This window comes from Chiloscyllium plagiosum, unplaced genomic scaffold (genome assembly GCF_037043375.1).
Source record: "Chiloscyllium plagiosum isolate Xiang-an unplaced genomic scaffold, Cpla_swu_hap1 HiC_scaffold_3, whole genome shotgun sequence".
NCBI classification, from domain to species: Eukaryota; Metazoa; Chordata; class Chondrichthyes; order Orectolobiformes; family Hemiscylliidae; genus Chiloscyllium; species Chiloscyllium plagiosum.
In genome coordinates, this window is record NW_028270141.1 from 121,168,513 (window position 1) to 121,187,054 (window position 18,542).

Consider the following 18,542-nt stretch of genomic DNA (forward strand, 5'->3'; position numbering starts at 1 on the left):
CCGATACTATCATGGACAGCTGCAATGATGGCATGCAGATTGGTGAGGATGAAGTATGTTTTTCCCTCTTGTTGGCTCCTTTACCATCTGCCATAGATCAAAATTAGCACCTATGACCTGAAGGATCCAACCAGTTCAATCAGCAGTGCTGCTGCCAAGCCACTCTTTGTGATGCACATTGAAATCCCCCTCACCCAGGGTATATTCTGCAGCCTTGCTACTCTCAGTATTTCATGGAGGAGCACTAATTCAGCAGCCGTGGAAGGATAGCAGGATGTTTCCTTGCCCATGTCTAACCCGATTCAATGAGTCTTCATGATGTCTGGAGTCACTATTGAGGATTTTCAGGGCAACTCCGTTTCAACTATATACTATTGTGCCTCCAACTCTGCTGGTTCTATCCTGCCGATGAAACAGGATATACCTAGGGATGGTAACAGTGGTATCTGGGACATTATGTGTAAGATCTGATTCTGTGAGTATGACTATGTCAGGCTGTTGCTTAAATAGCCTGTGAGATAGCTCTCCCAACTTTGGCACTAGCTCCTCCATATGTTAGTGAGAAGGACTTTGCAGGCCTGGCCATTTTCCCCTTTATCTTTTGCGAGCCTAGGTCAATGACAAGTAGTCTGTTTAGTTTCAATTCTTTGTTGAGTCTTCATAATGATTGTTACAATAGAGGACAGTTGAGAGTCAACCACTTGCTGTGTGTCTGGAGTCACATGTAAGCCAGACAAAGTGAGATTGGCAGATTTCCTTGTCTGAAGAACATTAGTGAAATGGATTTTTCTGCCAATTGGTAATGGCTTCATGATCATCACTAGACTCTTAATTCCAGAGAAGAATTTCACCATCTGCAGTGTGGGATAAAAAACCCTCATCCATGCATTTTGAAATAGGGAAAACATTTGCAATGTTGAAATTTGTCAATAAAGGACTCTCAAGTATGAATCCCTAATGAGTGAAGTAGCTTCTCTACTGCTGCACTTTAATCTTCTGACTTCACCACACTTCAAATTGTTGATATTGAATTATTTCAAAACAGCTTAAAAACATGATATTGTTAAAATGCTCGATCATAATTTTCTTACCGCAAACAATTCATGTGGCTTGTTATTTCCATCCAATTCTATCATATTTTGTCGATCATGATCAGCCATATAATCCTGTACAGATGTAGACATATAAAAATACGTGTAGAGAAATACATAATTGTATTATAAATAAGAATGGAAAAAAATAAGAAAAACACAGGTGTTTTAACACCTGTAGTAATAAAATGTCAAGTTAAGTCTAAAAGCTTGATGAAGTTATTTCTTACCTCTAAAAGCCTCAACATTTTGTCTTTATATAGGGCAACGTGTTTTTCAATAGTTGTCTGAAGATCTTCAGGTCTTCTCACTAAACGTGCAACAAGGCCTGGGTCAACATCTGAAACCTCAGCCTAATTTCAAACATTGAGAAAATATATTTCATTGATGCATTTCACTTTAAAATGATCTTTAATAAAATGTGGTTAGATCCTGCAGAGAAGTAATATCTGGGACAAAAAAAGGCCTGTAACATTTAAATAACTACAACATCATATGACAATATGTTTTATGTAGAAATATACTTTTTTTGTACACAGTATGAGATCTTAGCATGAGATCTTATGCAACTATTCTTTCAGTGGGTGCTTGAGTCCCCCAAACATAAACAATTTCTAATAAGAAAGACAAAATGGAAAGCAACAATAAATATCACTAGGCTACTGTTTCACAAGCTTACTTCAAATACTGTAATCATCTGACGTATGTATCCTATTTTCAATGCTAGGTTTAGAAAAATATAAATTTTGTTCCCAACAAGAATAAAAACTAACCTTCAGATCAAGGTAGGCAAGGGGACCAGGGTTATTCTGATGCTGTAAATAGTTTTCCCGTGCTCGTTGGCTAAAAGAATTCAGACAAATGATGAACACATCCTAGCTTGCTAGCTCCAGAAACACTGGTCTGAGTCTTAAGGCAGTCCATATGAGGGTCAGTCCGCATCACGAAGCTGTCTTTTTCATGTGAAAGATGGACCAGAAGAGATTGAAAGAAATTGTAAAATCAAAAATAAAGGTGAAGGTAGGATTGCAGGTTAGCGATGGGAGTTGATTGTTACCAGAAATAATAGGAAGAGACAAAATGTGTGGTCATATTGTACTAAGAAAGTTTCAACCAGAGTGGATAGTGTGGAACCAGTAGATGTATTGTGTTTGGACTTTCACAATGTGTTTGACAAGGTAGCTCACAAAAGATTAAGTCATAGGATAACAGCCAAAGGTGTTGAAAGTAGTAAATTGACAGAGGTCGAAAATTGGTTCATGGGCAGAAATCAGCGAGTGGGGACAAGTGGTCCTTTTTCAGTGTAGTGACCTGTGACATGTGGGGTTTGACAGGGATCAGTGCTGGGTCTGAAACTGTTTATAATGTATATTAATAACTTGGAGGAAAAAAGTGAATGTACTGTATGTTACGACATGGAGTAAACTCTCCTGCTTAAATTAAAACCAGCAACACAGAAAAGATTTATCCCGTGCAGTAATCTGTAAATGTTCAATCGGCCAAGAACTATGTAAAGTAAAAATTAACAATTTTATTTCTTATAGTATAACTAATTAACTAACTGATTAACTAACCACAACTTACAATTTCTTTCTCTAACCTATCTTTTACCTTCCCTTCTCTCATACTAGTTCGATAAAACTCCCAAATACGATTTACAAAACAACTCTTCTTTTCTCAAAACCAGGCAGCTGTAGGTTCTTGTCTTCGGATTTTACTGCATCATCTTTTATCCTTGTTAGGAATTTCTGCATCACAAGTTACTGATCGAAAATGTACTTTTAAAAGAAATGTTTTTCAAGCAGTCGGGTATACGTTAGGATTGGCAGTTCTCCTCTCAACTGTTCAAATGTCCCCCAGTCTTATACCCCAGAGCATCCGATTGTGTCATTGGATTTTAAGATTGTTAATATACGCAATTCAAACTTGACTGGAAATTGGAATTTTTATCAAGGTATAATTTAAACTGATTAGCCAAATTCAAATTTGTTTTTGTCTCCAGGCAACAAGTTACTTGAGTTGTTCAACCCAGCGTTACATACATTATTGCCTTATTGAGAACACTTGGTGCTGTGCCTGGTAGCTCTGCTGTTTTTAACACTCTTAAAGATACACCCACATCTTCATAACACCCCTCACCTTAAGAAAAAATGAACCAGCATAATGAAAAGATGGCTTCTTTCATTTTCACCATTTAAACACATTACCCTAACATACCGATAACTTTCATATACGTTCACCTTAATGTCTTCCTATATATCTATATATTTACATAAAACATTAAATAAAGACAAATCTCATCTATCAGTTAAACCTGCCATAAAGCGCCTGCAATTACATTGTTCCGACCTGCAACATACATGATTTTTAAATTAAAAGCCTGCAACATAAGACTCCAACAAAATAGTTTCATATTCTTATCTTTAAAACGTTCTAAGAATGGAAGCTGATTGTGGTCACTGTACACAACTGTCTCCGACACATTGTTCATGACATACACATGCTGTAAGGCCAGTTCCTTTTCGATTGTGGAGTATATCCTATCGTGAATGTTGATCTTCTTCAAAAAGTAACCAACTGGGAGTTCAATCCCATCCTCATCTTCCTGTAGGAGTACAGCTCCAACTCCAATGTCACTAGCATCGATGGTGACTTTAAAATGTTTTGAAAAGTTTGGTGTAACTAAAATTGGTTTGGTGGTTAATATTGATTTCAAATGGTCGAATGCCTCCTGGCAGTGCTGTCCAACGAAACTTTGTGTTCTTCTTCAGCAAATTGGTTAACACTACCAATACGCTGCTGAAGTTTGGAACAAACTTCCGATAGAATCTGCTGAGTCCTAAGAAACAAAGCACCTCTTTCTTTGAAGTTGGCCATGGAAATTCCTCGATAGCCTTCGTCTTGGCATTTCATGGGGTCAACCTTCCATGACCGATGTTATGTCCCAAGAATGTCACTTCTGCTTTCGTGAATTCCGTTTTATTTAAGTTTATCACCAGTTTTGCTTCTCGTAGTCTTTCTAGGAGCTCTACCAACTGGACCATGTGATCTTTCCAGGACTCATTGAAGATCACTACATCATCCAAATAGACTGTACAGCTCTGTTTATGAATCTTTGGAATGTGGCGGGCACGTTCTTCAGTCCAAAGGGCAACACTTTAAACTGATAAAGCCCACTTGGAATTACAAAACGCAGAAATTTCTTTCGCCGTTTCTGATAAAAGTACCTGTCAGTAACCACACATCAAGTCCAACATCATGATGTAACTGACTTGTCCGACTTTCTCGATATAGTCTTCCAATCTAGGAATTGGATAGGAGTCCAACTTTGTAACGATGTTAACCTTCCGATAATCTACACAGAATCATTGAGTCCCGTCTGGTTTGGGAACTAAGACGATCGGCGAACTCCACTCACTCTGGCTTGGTTCAATGATGTTCTCGTCAAGCATGGCCTCCACCTCCATCTGGACCTATCTGGATTTGAGAGGATTAAGCCGATAGGGGTGTTGTTTCATCGAAGCACAATTCCCTACATCTACTTCATGTACAATAGTATTAGTCCTCCCCATCTGATTCTTACATATGTCCTTACACTGTAGTAACAAATCTTTCAACTCCATTTTATGCTCCTGAGGCAGATAGCTTACTAATCTATCCCACTCCTCCAAAATAGATTAATCTATTTTGAGGCACCTCAAAATCCATATCATCTGGATTTGATTCCTTACTCTGCAGGCCAGTAACTAACACATGTTTCTCCAGCTCTTTCTCTCTAGTGTAATATGTTCACATGACATACTCGATACCTTTTTTTAATCTGGCATCTTCACTAAATAGTTCATCTGACTCAACTTTTTCTCAATTTGATAGGGACCACTAAACCTGGCTTTGAAGGGATCTCCTATCACATTGTCCCCTTGGGAAAACATCAGAGTCTCAGAGCTTTCACCTGCCACCTGCTTCATTCTTTACTGTGCCCTCTTTCGGTGCTGTTTAGCTAGCTCACCTACTTGATTTAGTCTCTCCCTCACCTCCAATACATAATCTAAGTGTGAGATCTCCAACTGGATCTGTCAATTTTGCTTTAATTAATTTCAAAGGGCCTCTCACTTCATGACCGAATATTAACTCAAAAGGAGTGAAATGAGTAGATTCATTTGGGGCACCTCTAATGGCAAAGAATACGAATGGGATACCTTTATCCCAATCATTCAGGTAATCCTGACAGTATGCTCTCAACATAGTCTTCAAGATCTGATTCCACCTTTCTACAGCTCCCTGGGATTCAGGATGGTACACACTGGAATTAAAGTGCTGTATATCTAAGCTATCCATAACTTCCTTAAACAGTCTAGCAGTAAAATTTGACCCATGGTCCAACTGAATATCTCTCCGGGTAGCCCATACCATGTGAAGAATGCTACTAACTCCTCTACCACTATTTTTGTGTTTCATACCTACGGTTATGCATTGGATCCAACGGTAGACCACAGTGAGGGAGCAGGAGGGGCTACGTATATTGGTAGTGTGGAAGATGCTGAGAAGAATCAAGGTAAATGCTTTTGTTCAAATGTATTTTGATAACAGGCATTTCATTTAGTTACATTGCTTTGGTGCCTGATATATGTCACAAGGGCATGTAGCGAACAAAATGTGCTTATTAGAGTTTCATTTTATTCATTTTTCCATCCTGAGGCATGATGCTCTGATATATTGTTTCATTATTGATTTCACAAGTACTTGTGGTTCTTGCTTCCATCCCGTCCTCTACCTGGCTTTCTTTCTCATCAGCAATGACTCCCTCATAAGTTGCAATTACTTTTATGTACCTTGTTTTAAGTACTCATCATCCATGTACTTACAATTGACAGCTTTGCAATTGACCCAGTCATGTTCTAAGCTGCCATTCACACAGAAGCTCGCTTATAACACCTTGGCCTCTCTTCTCTTTACCTAATCCAAGGCTACTGGAAATTGTTGTAACTTTAACAGAGAGGAGGTAGATCAGCATAAATTTATCTTTGTTTTAATTCATTCATGGGATGTGGGCAAAGCTGGGCCAGTATTGATATGCATTCCTAGTTGCTCTTGGGAAGGTGGTGGTGAAGTGCCTTCTTGAACAATTATAATCCATGTGCTGTAGATAGACCTACAAAACCATTTAAGGAGAGAGTTCCAGGATTTTGACCCAGTGATACTGAAGGGAGAGTGATATATTTCCAAGTCGGATAATGGGGAACTTGCAGGTGGGGTGTTCCCATGTATTTGCTGTCCTTGTCTTTCTAGATGGAATTGATTGCGAGATTGGAAAGAGCCTTGGAGAATTTCTATAGTACTAGACAGGCTTTGTAGAGTCAGGGAGGTACATTATTCACTGCAGGAGTCATAGCCTCTGACCTGCTCTTATCACCAATCTATTTCTGTGTCAAATACAGATGAGTTTCTGATCAATGATAACCCCTAGATGTTCATAGTGGGGTATTCAGTGATGGTAACACCATTCAATGTGAAGGGACAATGGTTAGATTCTGTCCTGTTGGAGAATGTTCTTGCCTTTCATTTGTGTGCCATGAATGTTACTTACCACTGCTGCACACAAGCCTGATTTTGGGGCAGCACAGTGGCTCGGCAGTTAGCACTGCTGCCTCCGTGCCAGGCACCTGGGTTTGATTCCAGCCTCAGGCGACTGTCTGTGCAGAGTTTGCACATTCTCCCTGTGTCTGTGAGGGTTTGCTCTCACAGTACAAAGATGTGCAGGTTAGGTGGATTGGCTGTGCTAAATTGCTCATAGTGTCCAGGGAAGTGCAGGCTAGGTGCTTGAGCCCTGGGAAATGCAGGGTTGCAGGGATAGGATAGAGGGTTGGATCTGGGCAGAATGCTCTTTAGAGGGTCGATGTGGACCTGATGGGCCGAATGACCTGCTTCTACACTGAAGGGATTCTAAGATTATTAAGATTATTAAGGACTGATTCAGTATCTGAGGAGCTGGAAACAGTGCTGAACATTGTGCAATCATGAGCAAACATCCCCACGACTGACCTGATGGAGGGAAGGTCATTGATGAAACAGCTGAATATGATTGGGCCTTAGGATACTACCTTGAGGAACTCCTGCAGAGATGTCCTGGAGCTGAGCTGACTGACCTCCAACAAACAACCATCTTCCTTTCTGCCACATAAAACGCCAACCAAAAATCAGAAATTAAACATGGCCTTTCCTTGCTTTTACAGTTTTAAAGACTCATGGTACAGAATTTATGAATGCCTGGGACCCATTTTTGGGTTCCATCGGTGCCTATGATGCCTTTGTACACTTTGGGGAACATTGTGTCAGTAACATGATTGCGTTCTCAAAATATTCAGTAACTTGGTTAATGAGGCTAGTGCATTTGATCACCGCTTCAAATGTCAGACTGTTCACAGAAGTAAAACGTCTTTGAATCCAAGACGAGTAGACAAGTTGGATCCATAATTGGTGCCAAGGCACAAAAATAAAGGCATTTTATTGTTTGGTGAGTATTTTTTTTCCCTGATGAGGAGGCTGTTTCCACTAGGCTCAGTACTAGGTCTTTTGTTCTTTCTGGTACATATATCAATGATTTGTTATTGAATGCACGGGAACTGATTTTTAAAGATTGTATTTGATCCAAACGTTGGCTGTTTAGTTGACAATAAAGAAAAAAGAGGATGACTACAAGGATATGTATTGAACTAGCCAGATGAACTGAACATTGGCAATTAGCGCTCAGTCAGGAAAAGTGTGAAATAATGCATACGGTGTGCAAACTCCTGAAATTAACAAGTAAATAAGTTGGTCAAGAAAATGTGTGGGATGTTTGCTTTTATTAACCAAGGTATAACTGAAGGAGTATAAAACACTAATTCGATCTCAGCTGGAGTACTGCATGTTATTTTGGTCATTGAACATTAGAAAGAAGTGATTGCATCAGACAGTAAAGATGAGATTTACAAGGATGTTGCCAAAAATGGAGAATTTTAGTTATGATAGAGGATTGGATAAGCAAAGGTTGTTTTCTCTGGAACAAAGGGGCTGAAGGGAGAGTTTTATTGAAGTTTATAAAATTTTGAAGTGTTAACACAAAAGAGATAAAAACGTTGTTTTCCCCTTGGTTGATGGGCCATAATCAGGGGATATGGATTTAAGGTAAGAGGTGAGAGTTTTTGAGGGGTTTTAAGAGAAAATATTTCATCTAGAGTTGGTGGTATCCTGGAGCTCACTGTCTGAAAAGTAGACATTTTCATAAAAATAATTAAGAATGAACTTAAAGTGTATCCTTTAAGGACACAGACCAAATCTGGAAAGTGGAATTAGGTTGAATGACTTTTTGTTGGCCAGTGCAGACACAGTGGGTTAAATGGTCTCCTGTGCTGTATAATTCTGTGAAATCATATTTTTAGAGCATTATGTTGCATATGGTGAATGTCTGCTAAAAATATGATGTCACTGCTGTTATTTTGGAACTCAAGACTCCAAATTATGTCCGACCAATCACAAATGGTTAACTGCACATTCCACAGCAGAGTGGACCAATCCCCTACCAAGGGAACATCTTAACCTGCATCTATTCTGTCTATCTCATTCAATGGACTTCAATGAGTAATTGTTTGAAACTAGAGAATATAGGCCCTGTTGCTCTAGTTTCTCTTTAAAAGACAGTCCTGTCACTCCACAAAAAAAATTTATTAATCATGTTGTGTGGCACTATCACTGTGCTAAATGGGATAGACTTTAAGCAGATCTAGCAGCTCAGAACTGGATATCCATGAGGCGCTGCAGGTGTCAGAAGCAGAATCGTACTCCAACACAAAAGGATATGGATGATATAGACTGTAGGGAAATAGATGATGACACCTTGCAAAATGTCCATCTTACAGAGGAGGAAGTGCTGGATGTCTTGAAACGCGTAAAGGTGGATAAATTCCCGGGACCTGATCAGGTGTAGGAAGCTAGAGAAATGATTGCTGGGCCTCTTGCTGAGATATTTGTATCATCGATAGTCACAGGTGAGGTGCTGGAAGACTGGAGGTTGGCTAACGTGGTGCCACTGTTTAAGAAGGGTGATAAGGACAAGCCAGGGAACAAAAGACCTGTGAGCCTGACGTCGATGGTGGGCAAGTTGTTGGAGAGAATCCTGAGGGACAGGATGCACGTGTATTTGGAAAGGCAAGGACTGATTAGGGATAGTCATCATGGCTTTGTGCATGGGAAATCATGTCTCACAAACTTGATTGAGTTTTTTGAAGAAGTAACAAAGAGGATTGATGAGGGCAGAGCGGTAGATGTGATCTACGTGGACTTCAGTGAGGCGTTCGACAAGGTTCCCCATGGGAGACTGATTAACAAGGTTAGATCTCACAGAATACAGGGAGAACTAGCCATATGGATACAGAACTGGCTCAAAGGTAAAAGACAGACGGTGATGGTGGAGAGTTGTTTTTCAGACTGGAGGCCTGTGACCAGTGGAGTGCCACAAAGATCAGTGCTGGGTTCTCTACTTTTCATCATTTATATAAATGATTTGGATGCGAGCATAAGAGGTACAGTTAGTAAGTTTGCAGATGACACCAAAATTGGAGGCGTAGTGGACAGCGAAGAGGGTTACCTCAGATTAGAACAATCTTGACCAGGTGGGCCAATGGGCTGAGAAATGGCAGATGGAGTTTAATTCAGATAAATGCAAGGTGCTGCATTTTGGGAACGCAAATCTTAGCAGGACTTATACACTTAATGGTAAGGTCCTAGGGAGTGTTGCTGAACAAAGAGACCTTGGAGTGCAGGTTCATAGCTCCTTGAAAGTGGAGTCACAGGTAAATAGGATAGTGAAGGCGGCGTTTGGTATGCTTTCTTTTATTGGTCAGAGTATTGAGGTCACAGGAGTTGGGAGTTGGGAGGTCATGTTGCGGCTGTACAGGATATTGGTTAGGCCACTGTTGGAATATTGCGTGCAATTCTGGTCTCCTTTCTATGGGAAAGATGTTGTGAAACTTGAAAGAGTTCAGAAAAGATTTACAAGGATGTTGCCAGGGTTGGAGGATTTGAGCTATAGGGAGAGGCTGAACAGGCTGGGGCTGTTTTCCCTGGAGCGTCGGAGGCTGAGGGGTGACCTTATAGAGGTTTACAAAATTATGAGGGGCATGGATAGGATAAACAGACAAAGTCCTTTCCCTGGAGTCAGGGAGTCCAGAACTAGAGGGCATAGGTTTAGGGTGAGAGGGGAAAGGTATAAAAGAAACTTAAGGGGCAACTTTTTCACGCAGAGGGTGGTACGAGTATGGAATGAGCTGCCAGAGGAAGTGATGGAGGATGGTACAATTGCAACATTTAAGAGGCATTTGAATGGGTATATGAATAGGAAGGATTTGGAGGGATATGGGCCTGGTGCTGGCAGGTGGGACTAGATTGGGCTGGGATATCTGGTCGGCACGGATGGGTTGGACTGAAGGGTCTGTTTCCATGCTGTATATCTCTATAACTCTATGATACTCCATAATGGAATTGCCTCAGGAAATCTGGTAGACACACCCATTATGGATAACAAGTACTGGTTCTCACATCTGGTTCTCGGGAGGGGACCTATACAATCAATTATAACCCATGTGAAAGATTCTTCAAATATGGGAATTGGCAACAAAGGTGCTGGATTTATTACGGCCTGTCGCATACCTACCATTTAGCATGTATGACACGTACGACAAAAGTTAACTACATTCTTGTGCATTCCAGGCCAATAAAAATGTTTTTGTACCTTAGTCTTGAGTTTTTGTACCTCTAAGTGACCTCCTCCAGGTAGTTCATGTGCTACCCATAACACTTCTATATGCTACCAGCAACACAATCTAGTGTACTTCATCCCATTTCTCCAGTGCATTAATGTACCGTGGTCTCTATTTCCGTCTGAGGATTCTATCTTTCAGATAATAACCCTCTGGAATATTCTCTGCCTCCTTTTCAGAGTACGCATCCACATATATAACTTTTATCTTATTGTCTTGCTGTTGCAAGTTCCGTCGCCTTTCAGGAGTAAACACTTCTGTCTGATCCTCTGCCTGTTCAGGGTTTTCCTGCACCATTACATCAAACTGGCTTTCCGCTAACTGAACCTCAACTCCTTCAGCTTTCTCTTTACTTTTTCACTTCGTGCTGAGACTTATGATAGTGGGATCTGGTTACTACACAGTCTGGGAAAATACCAGGATACTTCTGTTTTAACTCCTCAGTTTCTTGGTCTTCCTTGGGCTTCTCCATAATATGGTGTGTCACTCCTAGCTTGGATCCTGCCAAATTATTCCCAAGATCAAACTGAATTCCTGGAACTGATACTCTGTCAATCACTCCCCAGTCTGAAATTGGCACTCTAACCTGATTTTACATAGGGGAACGCTAAATTTCTGTCCATCTATTCCACAAATTACCATACTCTTGGGTAACAGATCAGAAAGGGTGCATATTCGCTCATCCTTTACAATTAGCGACTGGTTAGATCCTGTATCTCTCAAAATTATAGCTTCTTGTCTTTCTCCCTCAGTTCTTTGTGAGTAAACTTTACCCACAGAGGTGAATTCTTTGTAGAGATCAGGTGCTAACTCCTAGGCTGCACACTCTCCTGCAGCTCCTCGGCTCTTCTTGGGGTCTCCTTTACTACCTTCACTAATGCCACTGGCTTAGCTTCTTTTACCACATCTTTTCCCACAGTGCCTTTCTTTAATGACTAGCACTGTGACTTTATGTGTCCCACTTTACCACAGTGGGAATACCTGAGGTCTTTCACCTCCTTTCCACCCTCTTGAGCTTCTTTTTTATCCTGTGGTAAATTCTTTCCAGTGTTCTCTACTCTTGGTTCAATATTGTAAGATCTCCCCTTCTCTCAACTTCCATCCCTCACAGGACGAAATTCTGGGTGGAAGCTTGTCTTATGCACCAGCATGTATGCATCTGCTAACTCTGCTGCCCTTTTCACTTCCTGAACTTTCTGTTTTTCCACATGAATTCGTACCATCTCTGGAAGTGAGTTTTTAAATTCTTCCAGCAGAATAATCTCTCTAAGAAAGCCTCAAATGTCCAATCTATTTTCAAAGCACGCACTCATCCATCAAAGTGACTATGTTTAAATCCTTTGAACTCAACGTAAGTCTGACATGGTTCCTTCTTTGTGTTTCTGAACCACTGTCTATACATTTCTGGTACCAATTCATAAGCATTTAAAATAGCCTGTTTAACCTCCTCATAATCTTTTGACACCTCTTCTGACAATGCGGCAAATACCTCACTAGCTCTGCCTACCAATTTAGCCTGAACTAGCATTACCCATAAATCCTCGGACCACTCCATCTGCCTAGCCAATTTTTCAAATGAAATAAAGAAAGCTTCAACATCTTTCTCATCAAAATGTGGCAGAGTTTTTATGTTAATATATATATATATATATATATCTCACTACCTTCTCTTTTAATCTCCATCCTATTAACTTCACTTTGCTAACTAAGTCACAACTTCTCATGTTCAAATTCTCTCTCTCTTTCTTCTCTCCCTCTTTGTTCAGCCAAGAACCTTCTCTCTCTCTTTTTCCACTCTCTCCCTCTCTTCTCTCCTCTCTCTCTTTCTTCTTTCTTTCCCTTTCTCTCTCCCTCTCTCTTTTTTCTCTCTCCATCTTCTAACTCCATTTTCTTCAATTGTAATTTACATTTTTCTACCTCTACTGCACTTGTCTGTTTCTCTGACATACCTAAGTGTTTGAGTAACCCCTTTACAATTTCAGCTTTACTTTTGTCCTTGGTTAAACCCAAATCTAACTTATTTGCTAATTCTAAAAGTATGTTCTTTTTCTTCCCTTCTTGGCAAATTTGAGATTCACCTTAAAATCCAGAACCTCTTTTGCAATTAGCGAGTTTTGAGAAGATTTTAGCTCAGGTTGAAGTTCTGGATGTAAGTTTGCTCACATGACACAATCTGATGCTCTGGGGTATAAGACGGGAGAACATTTGAACAGTTGAGAGGTGAACTGTCAATCCTAGCATGTACCAAACTGCTTGAAAAAACATCTCTCTTAAAAGTACATTTTTGATCAGTAATCTGTGACGCAGAAATTCCTAACAAGGATAAAAGATGATGCAGGAAGTTCCGAAGACAATAACCTACAGCTGCCTGGTTTTGAGATAAGAAATGTTGTTTTGTAAATCTTAATTGGGAGTTTTATCGGATTAGTATTATAGAAGGGAAGGTAAAAGATAGGTTAGAGATTACTGCACAGTTGCTGGTTTTAAATTAAGCAGGAGGGTTTAACCTGTGTCGTAACAGTTTGGGGGTTCGGGTCCAGGATTTGAACTGGTTTGGACAGATTTGAACGGATTTGGGGGTACGAAAAATCCCAGCAGATTTAAACACTTGCAGGTTAGTGTCCTAGATCTTTAAATAAAATGCAGGTGAGACAATTCATTTAATTTTGGTGATTCGGGATTGATTAAATTAAAAATGAGAGAAATGGCTCTTAAAATTGCAAAAGTTTGCTCACTAAGCTGGAAGGTTCATTTTCAGACGTTTCATCCAGAGACTCACTGAAGATGTTAGCTAGTATGGTGACGAAACGTCTGAAAATGAACCTTCCAGCTCAGCGAGCAAACCTTTGCAATTTTAGAAGGTTATGCGCTAAACGCAGGCAAATGGGGTTGTTTATTTTGGGAAACTTGATTGGCATCAATGGGTTGGAATGAAGGGTCTGTTTCCATGCTAAATGACTCTATGACTCCCTAACACAAAGTGACTTCAGCATACTTGTGCATGAAACACAGAAAGCTAGCAGGTAATCAGGAAGGCTAATGGAATGTTGGCCATTATTTCAAGAGGGTGGGAGGATAAGAGTAAGGAGGTCATACTGCAACTGTACAAGGAAGTGGTGAGATTGTATCTAGAGTACTGTGTTCAGTTTTGGTCCACTTATTTACGGAAGCAGAGAAGGTTCAGTTGAATGATTCCTGGTATGGAGGGATTGTCTTCTGAGCAAAGACTAAGTAAGTTGGGACTTTACTCACTGAAGTTTAAAAGAATAAGAGGTGATCTCATTGAAACATATAGGGTTCTTAAGGAGCTTGGCTGAGTAAATGCATGCTTTGCTTCATGGGCAAGTCTAGAACCAGACGCCATAGTCTCAGGATAAGGGGACCCCAATTTATGATGGAGATCGGGGAATTTCTTTTCTCAGAGGATTGTCAGTCCTTGGATGCCTTGCCACAGAGAGCTGTGGGGAAGAGTCATTGCATACCTTTGAGGCTAAAATAGACTGATTCTTGATCAGTAGGAGAATCAAGGGTAATAGGAAAAGGACAGGAAAGTGGTTATGAGGACTGTCGGGTTTGCCATAATTCCACTGAATCGTGGAGCATGTTTGAAGGGCCTAATAGCATCTTTCTGTTCCAATTTCTTATGGTCTTATAGTAATAAGCTCCTGGTGTTAAGAGGTTATTTCAATTCAAGGAAATCATCTTGGAAACATAACTGCAACCTCACATAGTTACTTCTAAACAGTTAGATATGTCATTTCTGGAATCCAGCATTGCCTGCTGGAAGTCACATTCACGAGAACTGTGGATTGGAGAATTTGAGTTATATCTCATTTAGATGCTCCTATCAGGAACATAAAATCACAACTTAAATTTTCAGATTATTATTGTAATAACGCAGGAATTGAGAGAGGAAATTAAACGCTTACTTCTTCAAGCTCCTCAACTGATTCCTCCTCTTCTTCAGTCTCTTCTTCCTCAGGTTTTGCTTTGGCTTTATCTACATCTCCTTTGTCTGGGTTCCACTGTTCTTGCTGGTATACGTTTCCCGTGACAGGATCTTGACGTTGTCCAGACACTCGTTCACACAAGTCATAATCGGGACACTATTAATAAATTTAAAAGAAATGTCTTGAAATTATTTCCCTGCAAAATATTGTTTAACCTTCTGACTTTTATGTATTTGATCATAGTGCAAATATTCAAATTCACTTTTTTCTCATTGGTATGACCATAGAAGTTATTATTACTGAAATTTAATCAAAATACACAATTCATATCCATATTTAATTCTTTCATGCATTGTATTAGCCATATTTAGAATTTTTGTTAGAACTGTAATGATTTCCACATTCCAGAAATTGCAGAAGCCGTTAGGTCATATAACTTTTGTACTGCAAGTTACAGAAATACAAATGGACAATGAAGTAATCAGGTCAATGGGGCATCTGGATGTCACTGAACATCAGGTCTAATTGTCTATTTCTTAACCAATGAAATTTCAGGACAGACTCAACCAATTAAATTTAAGATGTATTTACAGTGAAAAAGGACATGGAAGATATAGAATGTGTGGAAATAGATGTAACATCTTGAAAAATGTCTTTTTTACAGAGGAGGAAGTGCTGGATGCCTTGAAACGCATAAAGGTGGATAAATCCCCAGGACCTGATCAGATGTACCCTGTGGCAAGCTAGAGAAGTGATTGCTGGGCCTCTTGCTGAGATATTTGTATCATCGATAGTCACAGGTGAGGTGCCAGAAGACTGGAGGTTGGCTAACGTGGTGGCACTCTAAGAAGGGTGGTAAGGACAAGCCAGGGAACTATAGACCAGTGAGCTTGACCTTGGTGGTGGGCAAGTTGTTGGAGGGAATCCTGAGGGACAGGATGTACATGTATTTGGAAAGGCAAGGACTGATTAAGGACAGTCAACATGGCTTTATGCATGGGAAATCATGTCTCACAAACTTGATTGAGTTTTTTGAAGAAGTAACAAAGAGGATTGAGGAGGGCAGAGCAGTAGATGTGATCTATAAGGAATTCAGTGACAAGATTCACCATAGGAGACTGGCTAGCAAGGTTAGATCTCTCGAAATAAAGGGAGAACTAGCAATTTGGATACAGAACTGGCTCAAAGGTAGAAGAGAGAGGGTGGTGGTGGAGGGTTGTTTTTCAGACTGGAGGCCTGTGACCAGTGAAGTGCCACAAGGATTGGTGCTGGGTCCGCTATTTTTCATCATTTATATAAATGATTTGGATGTGAACATTAGAGGTACAGTTAATAAGTTTGCAGATGACACCAAAATTGGAGGTGTAGTGGACAGCCAAGAAGGTTACCTCAGATTACAACAGGATCTTGATCAGATGGGCCAATGGGCTGAGAAGTGGCACATGGAGTTTAATTCAGATAAATGCAAGGTGCTGCATTTTGGAAAAGCAAATCTTAGCAGGACTTATACACTTAATGGTTAGATTCTAGGGAGTGTTGCTGAACAAAGAGAGGGCAGGTTCATAGCTCCTTGAAAGTGGAGTCGCAGGTAGATAGGATCATGAAGAAGGCATTTGGTATGCTTTTCTTTATTGGTCAGAGTATTGAGTACAGGAGTTGGGAGGTCATGTTGCGGCTGTACAGGACATTGGTTAGGCCACTGTTGGAATATTGCATGCAATTCTGGTCTCCTTCCTATCGGAAAGATGTTGTGAAACTTGAAAGAGTTCAGAAAAGATTTACAAGGGTTGGAGGATTTGAACTATAGGGAGAGGCTGAACAGGCTGGGACTGTTTTCCCTGGAGCATTGGAGGCTGAGGGGTGACCTTATCGAGATTTGTAAAATTATGAGGGGCATGGATATGATAAATAGACAAAGTCTTTTCCCTGGGTTGGGGGAGTCCAGGACTAGAGGGCATAGGTTTAAGGTGAGAGGGGAAAGATATAAAAGGGACCTAAGGGGCAACTTTTTCATGCAGTGGGTGGTACGTGTATGGATTGAGCTGCCAGAGCAAGTGGTGAAGACTGGTACAATTGCAACATTTAAAAGGCACCTGGATGGGTATATGAATGGAAAAGGTTTGGAGGGATATAGGCTGGGTGCTGGCAGGTAGGACTAGAATAGGGTTGGGATAACGGGTTGGACTGAAGGGTATGTTTCCATGCTGTACAGCTCTATGACTTTATGACCCTAATTGAGAAACAAATAGAACAAATGACAGAGTTGTTCATATGATGAATTACTGACTCAACTTAAAATAGACAGAAATAAAGGTAGATTGAGAGACAGAAAGAGGACAGAGAAAGGAGATGGGTGAATATACAAGCAAATTAAAAATTATCTCAGAATAATGTACTGAGACTACTGTTCTAATTGTTTACTTTTGGGCCTCCAAGGTAGGCCTTCATGTCGATTACTTCAATAATGAGTTCTTTATGACATAGAAAAGCAAACTTAAGTTTTTCTGGTACAACTCATTCTTGTTTACAATGCAAATCCAACAGCATTTGACATTATTGGAGAGGTTGTTTTTCCAAGGCTAACAGCAAACTATTCAGCAATTTTGCTAACTGGAATTAATGGCCTATTTCCTCATCTTCACATTTTGCTAGGAATATTTCCTATGCTCCCATGAGTAATAGTAGATATGTTAACATACAAATCAAAAGCATGAGTAAACCACTCAACTCCTCAAGCCTGGTTCACCATTCAGATCATGGTTGATCTGGTTACTCCAGATTCCTGCCTACCCTTCTGATAATCAAAATATCCCACCTTAAAAATATTCAAAGATTCTGCTTCCACTATATTTCAAGGAAAAAGATTCCAAAGACTCACAATGCTTTGTGAGAAAAATAGTTCCTTATCAATGTCTTGAATTTTGCAACAGTACTTTCAGTCCATTTATCCAAGGCTTTTCTATAAATTGTTCAAAACGTTGAAGCATCGGTTCTCACCTTTGTGACACACCATTCATTATATACTTGCCAATCTAAAAATGACCATCTATGCCTACTGGTGCCTGATAACTAAGGTGGCTGAGTGGTTAGCACTGACTCACAGTGCCAGGGACCCGGGTTTAATTCCCTCCTCGGGCAACTGTCTGTGTGGAGTTTGCACATTCTCCCCGTGTCTGCGTGGGTTTCCTCCGGGTACTCCAGTTTCCTCCCACAGTCCAAAAGATGTGCAGGTTAGGTGAATTAGCCGTGCTAAATTGCCCATAGTATTAGGTGGATTTATCAGGGGTAAATATAGGGGGGGTTGGTTTCTCTTCGGAGGGTCGGTGTGGACTTGTTGGGATGATTATCTAAATATCACTTTTCTACCCATGCCAATATGTTACTTCTTACATAACAACCTCTTATTTTCTGCAAAGATTTAGTTAACACCTTCTGGAAATCAATATACAATACATGCACTGTTCCACATTATCCACAGTGTATGTTAATTTATAAAAGAATCCAATTAATTGGTTAAACCTAACTTCTCTTTCAGAAAGCCATGTCGATTCTGCCTGCTTACCTTAAATATTTCTAAAGTGCCCTGCAATATCATCTTTTCTCCCCCCTTTTTGAATGAAGGAATTATATTTGCCAATATCCAATCAAATGGAACATTCTCAAATCTAAGGAATTTTGGAAAACCGTAAACAATACATCAATAA

The 18,542-nt window shown here is 40.1% G+C and overlaps 1 protein-coding gene across 3 annotated transcripts in view; it reads right to left on the minus strand.

The window, feature by feature from the left end:
• The window catches only part of ak9 (adenylate kinase 9), a 274,249-nt gene that overhangs the window by 225,496 nt on the left and 30,211 nt on the right, over window positions 1–18,542 (minus strand). For all 3 annotated transcript variants that reach the window (XM_087983041.1, XM_087983046.1, XM_087983034.1), the window contains exons 7-9: window positions 14,818–14,994; window positions 1,322–1,444; window positions 1,092–1,166 (exon numbers count right to left, since the gene is read on the minus strand). In XM_087983041.1, the coding sequence (XP_087839167.1) occupies window positions 1,092–1,166; window positions 1,322–1,444; window positions 14,818–14,994 (375 nt within the window). The remainder of the gene's footprint in view (window positions 1–1,091; window positions 1,167–1,321; window positions 1,445–14,817; window positions 14,995–18,542) is intronic.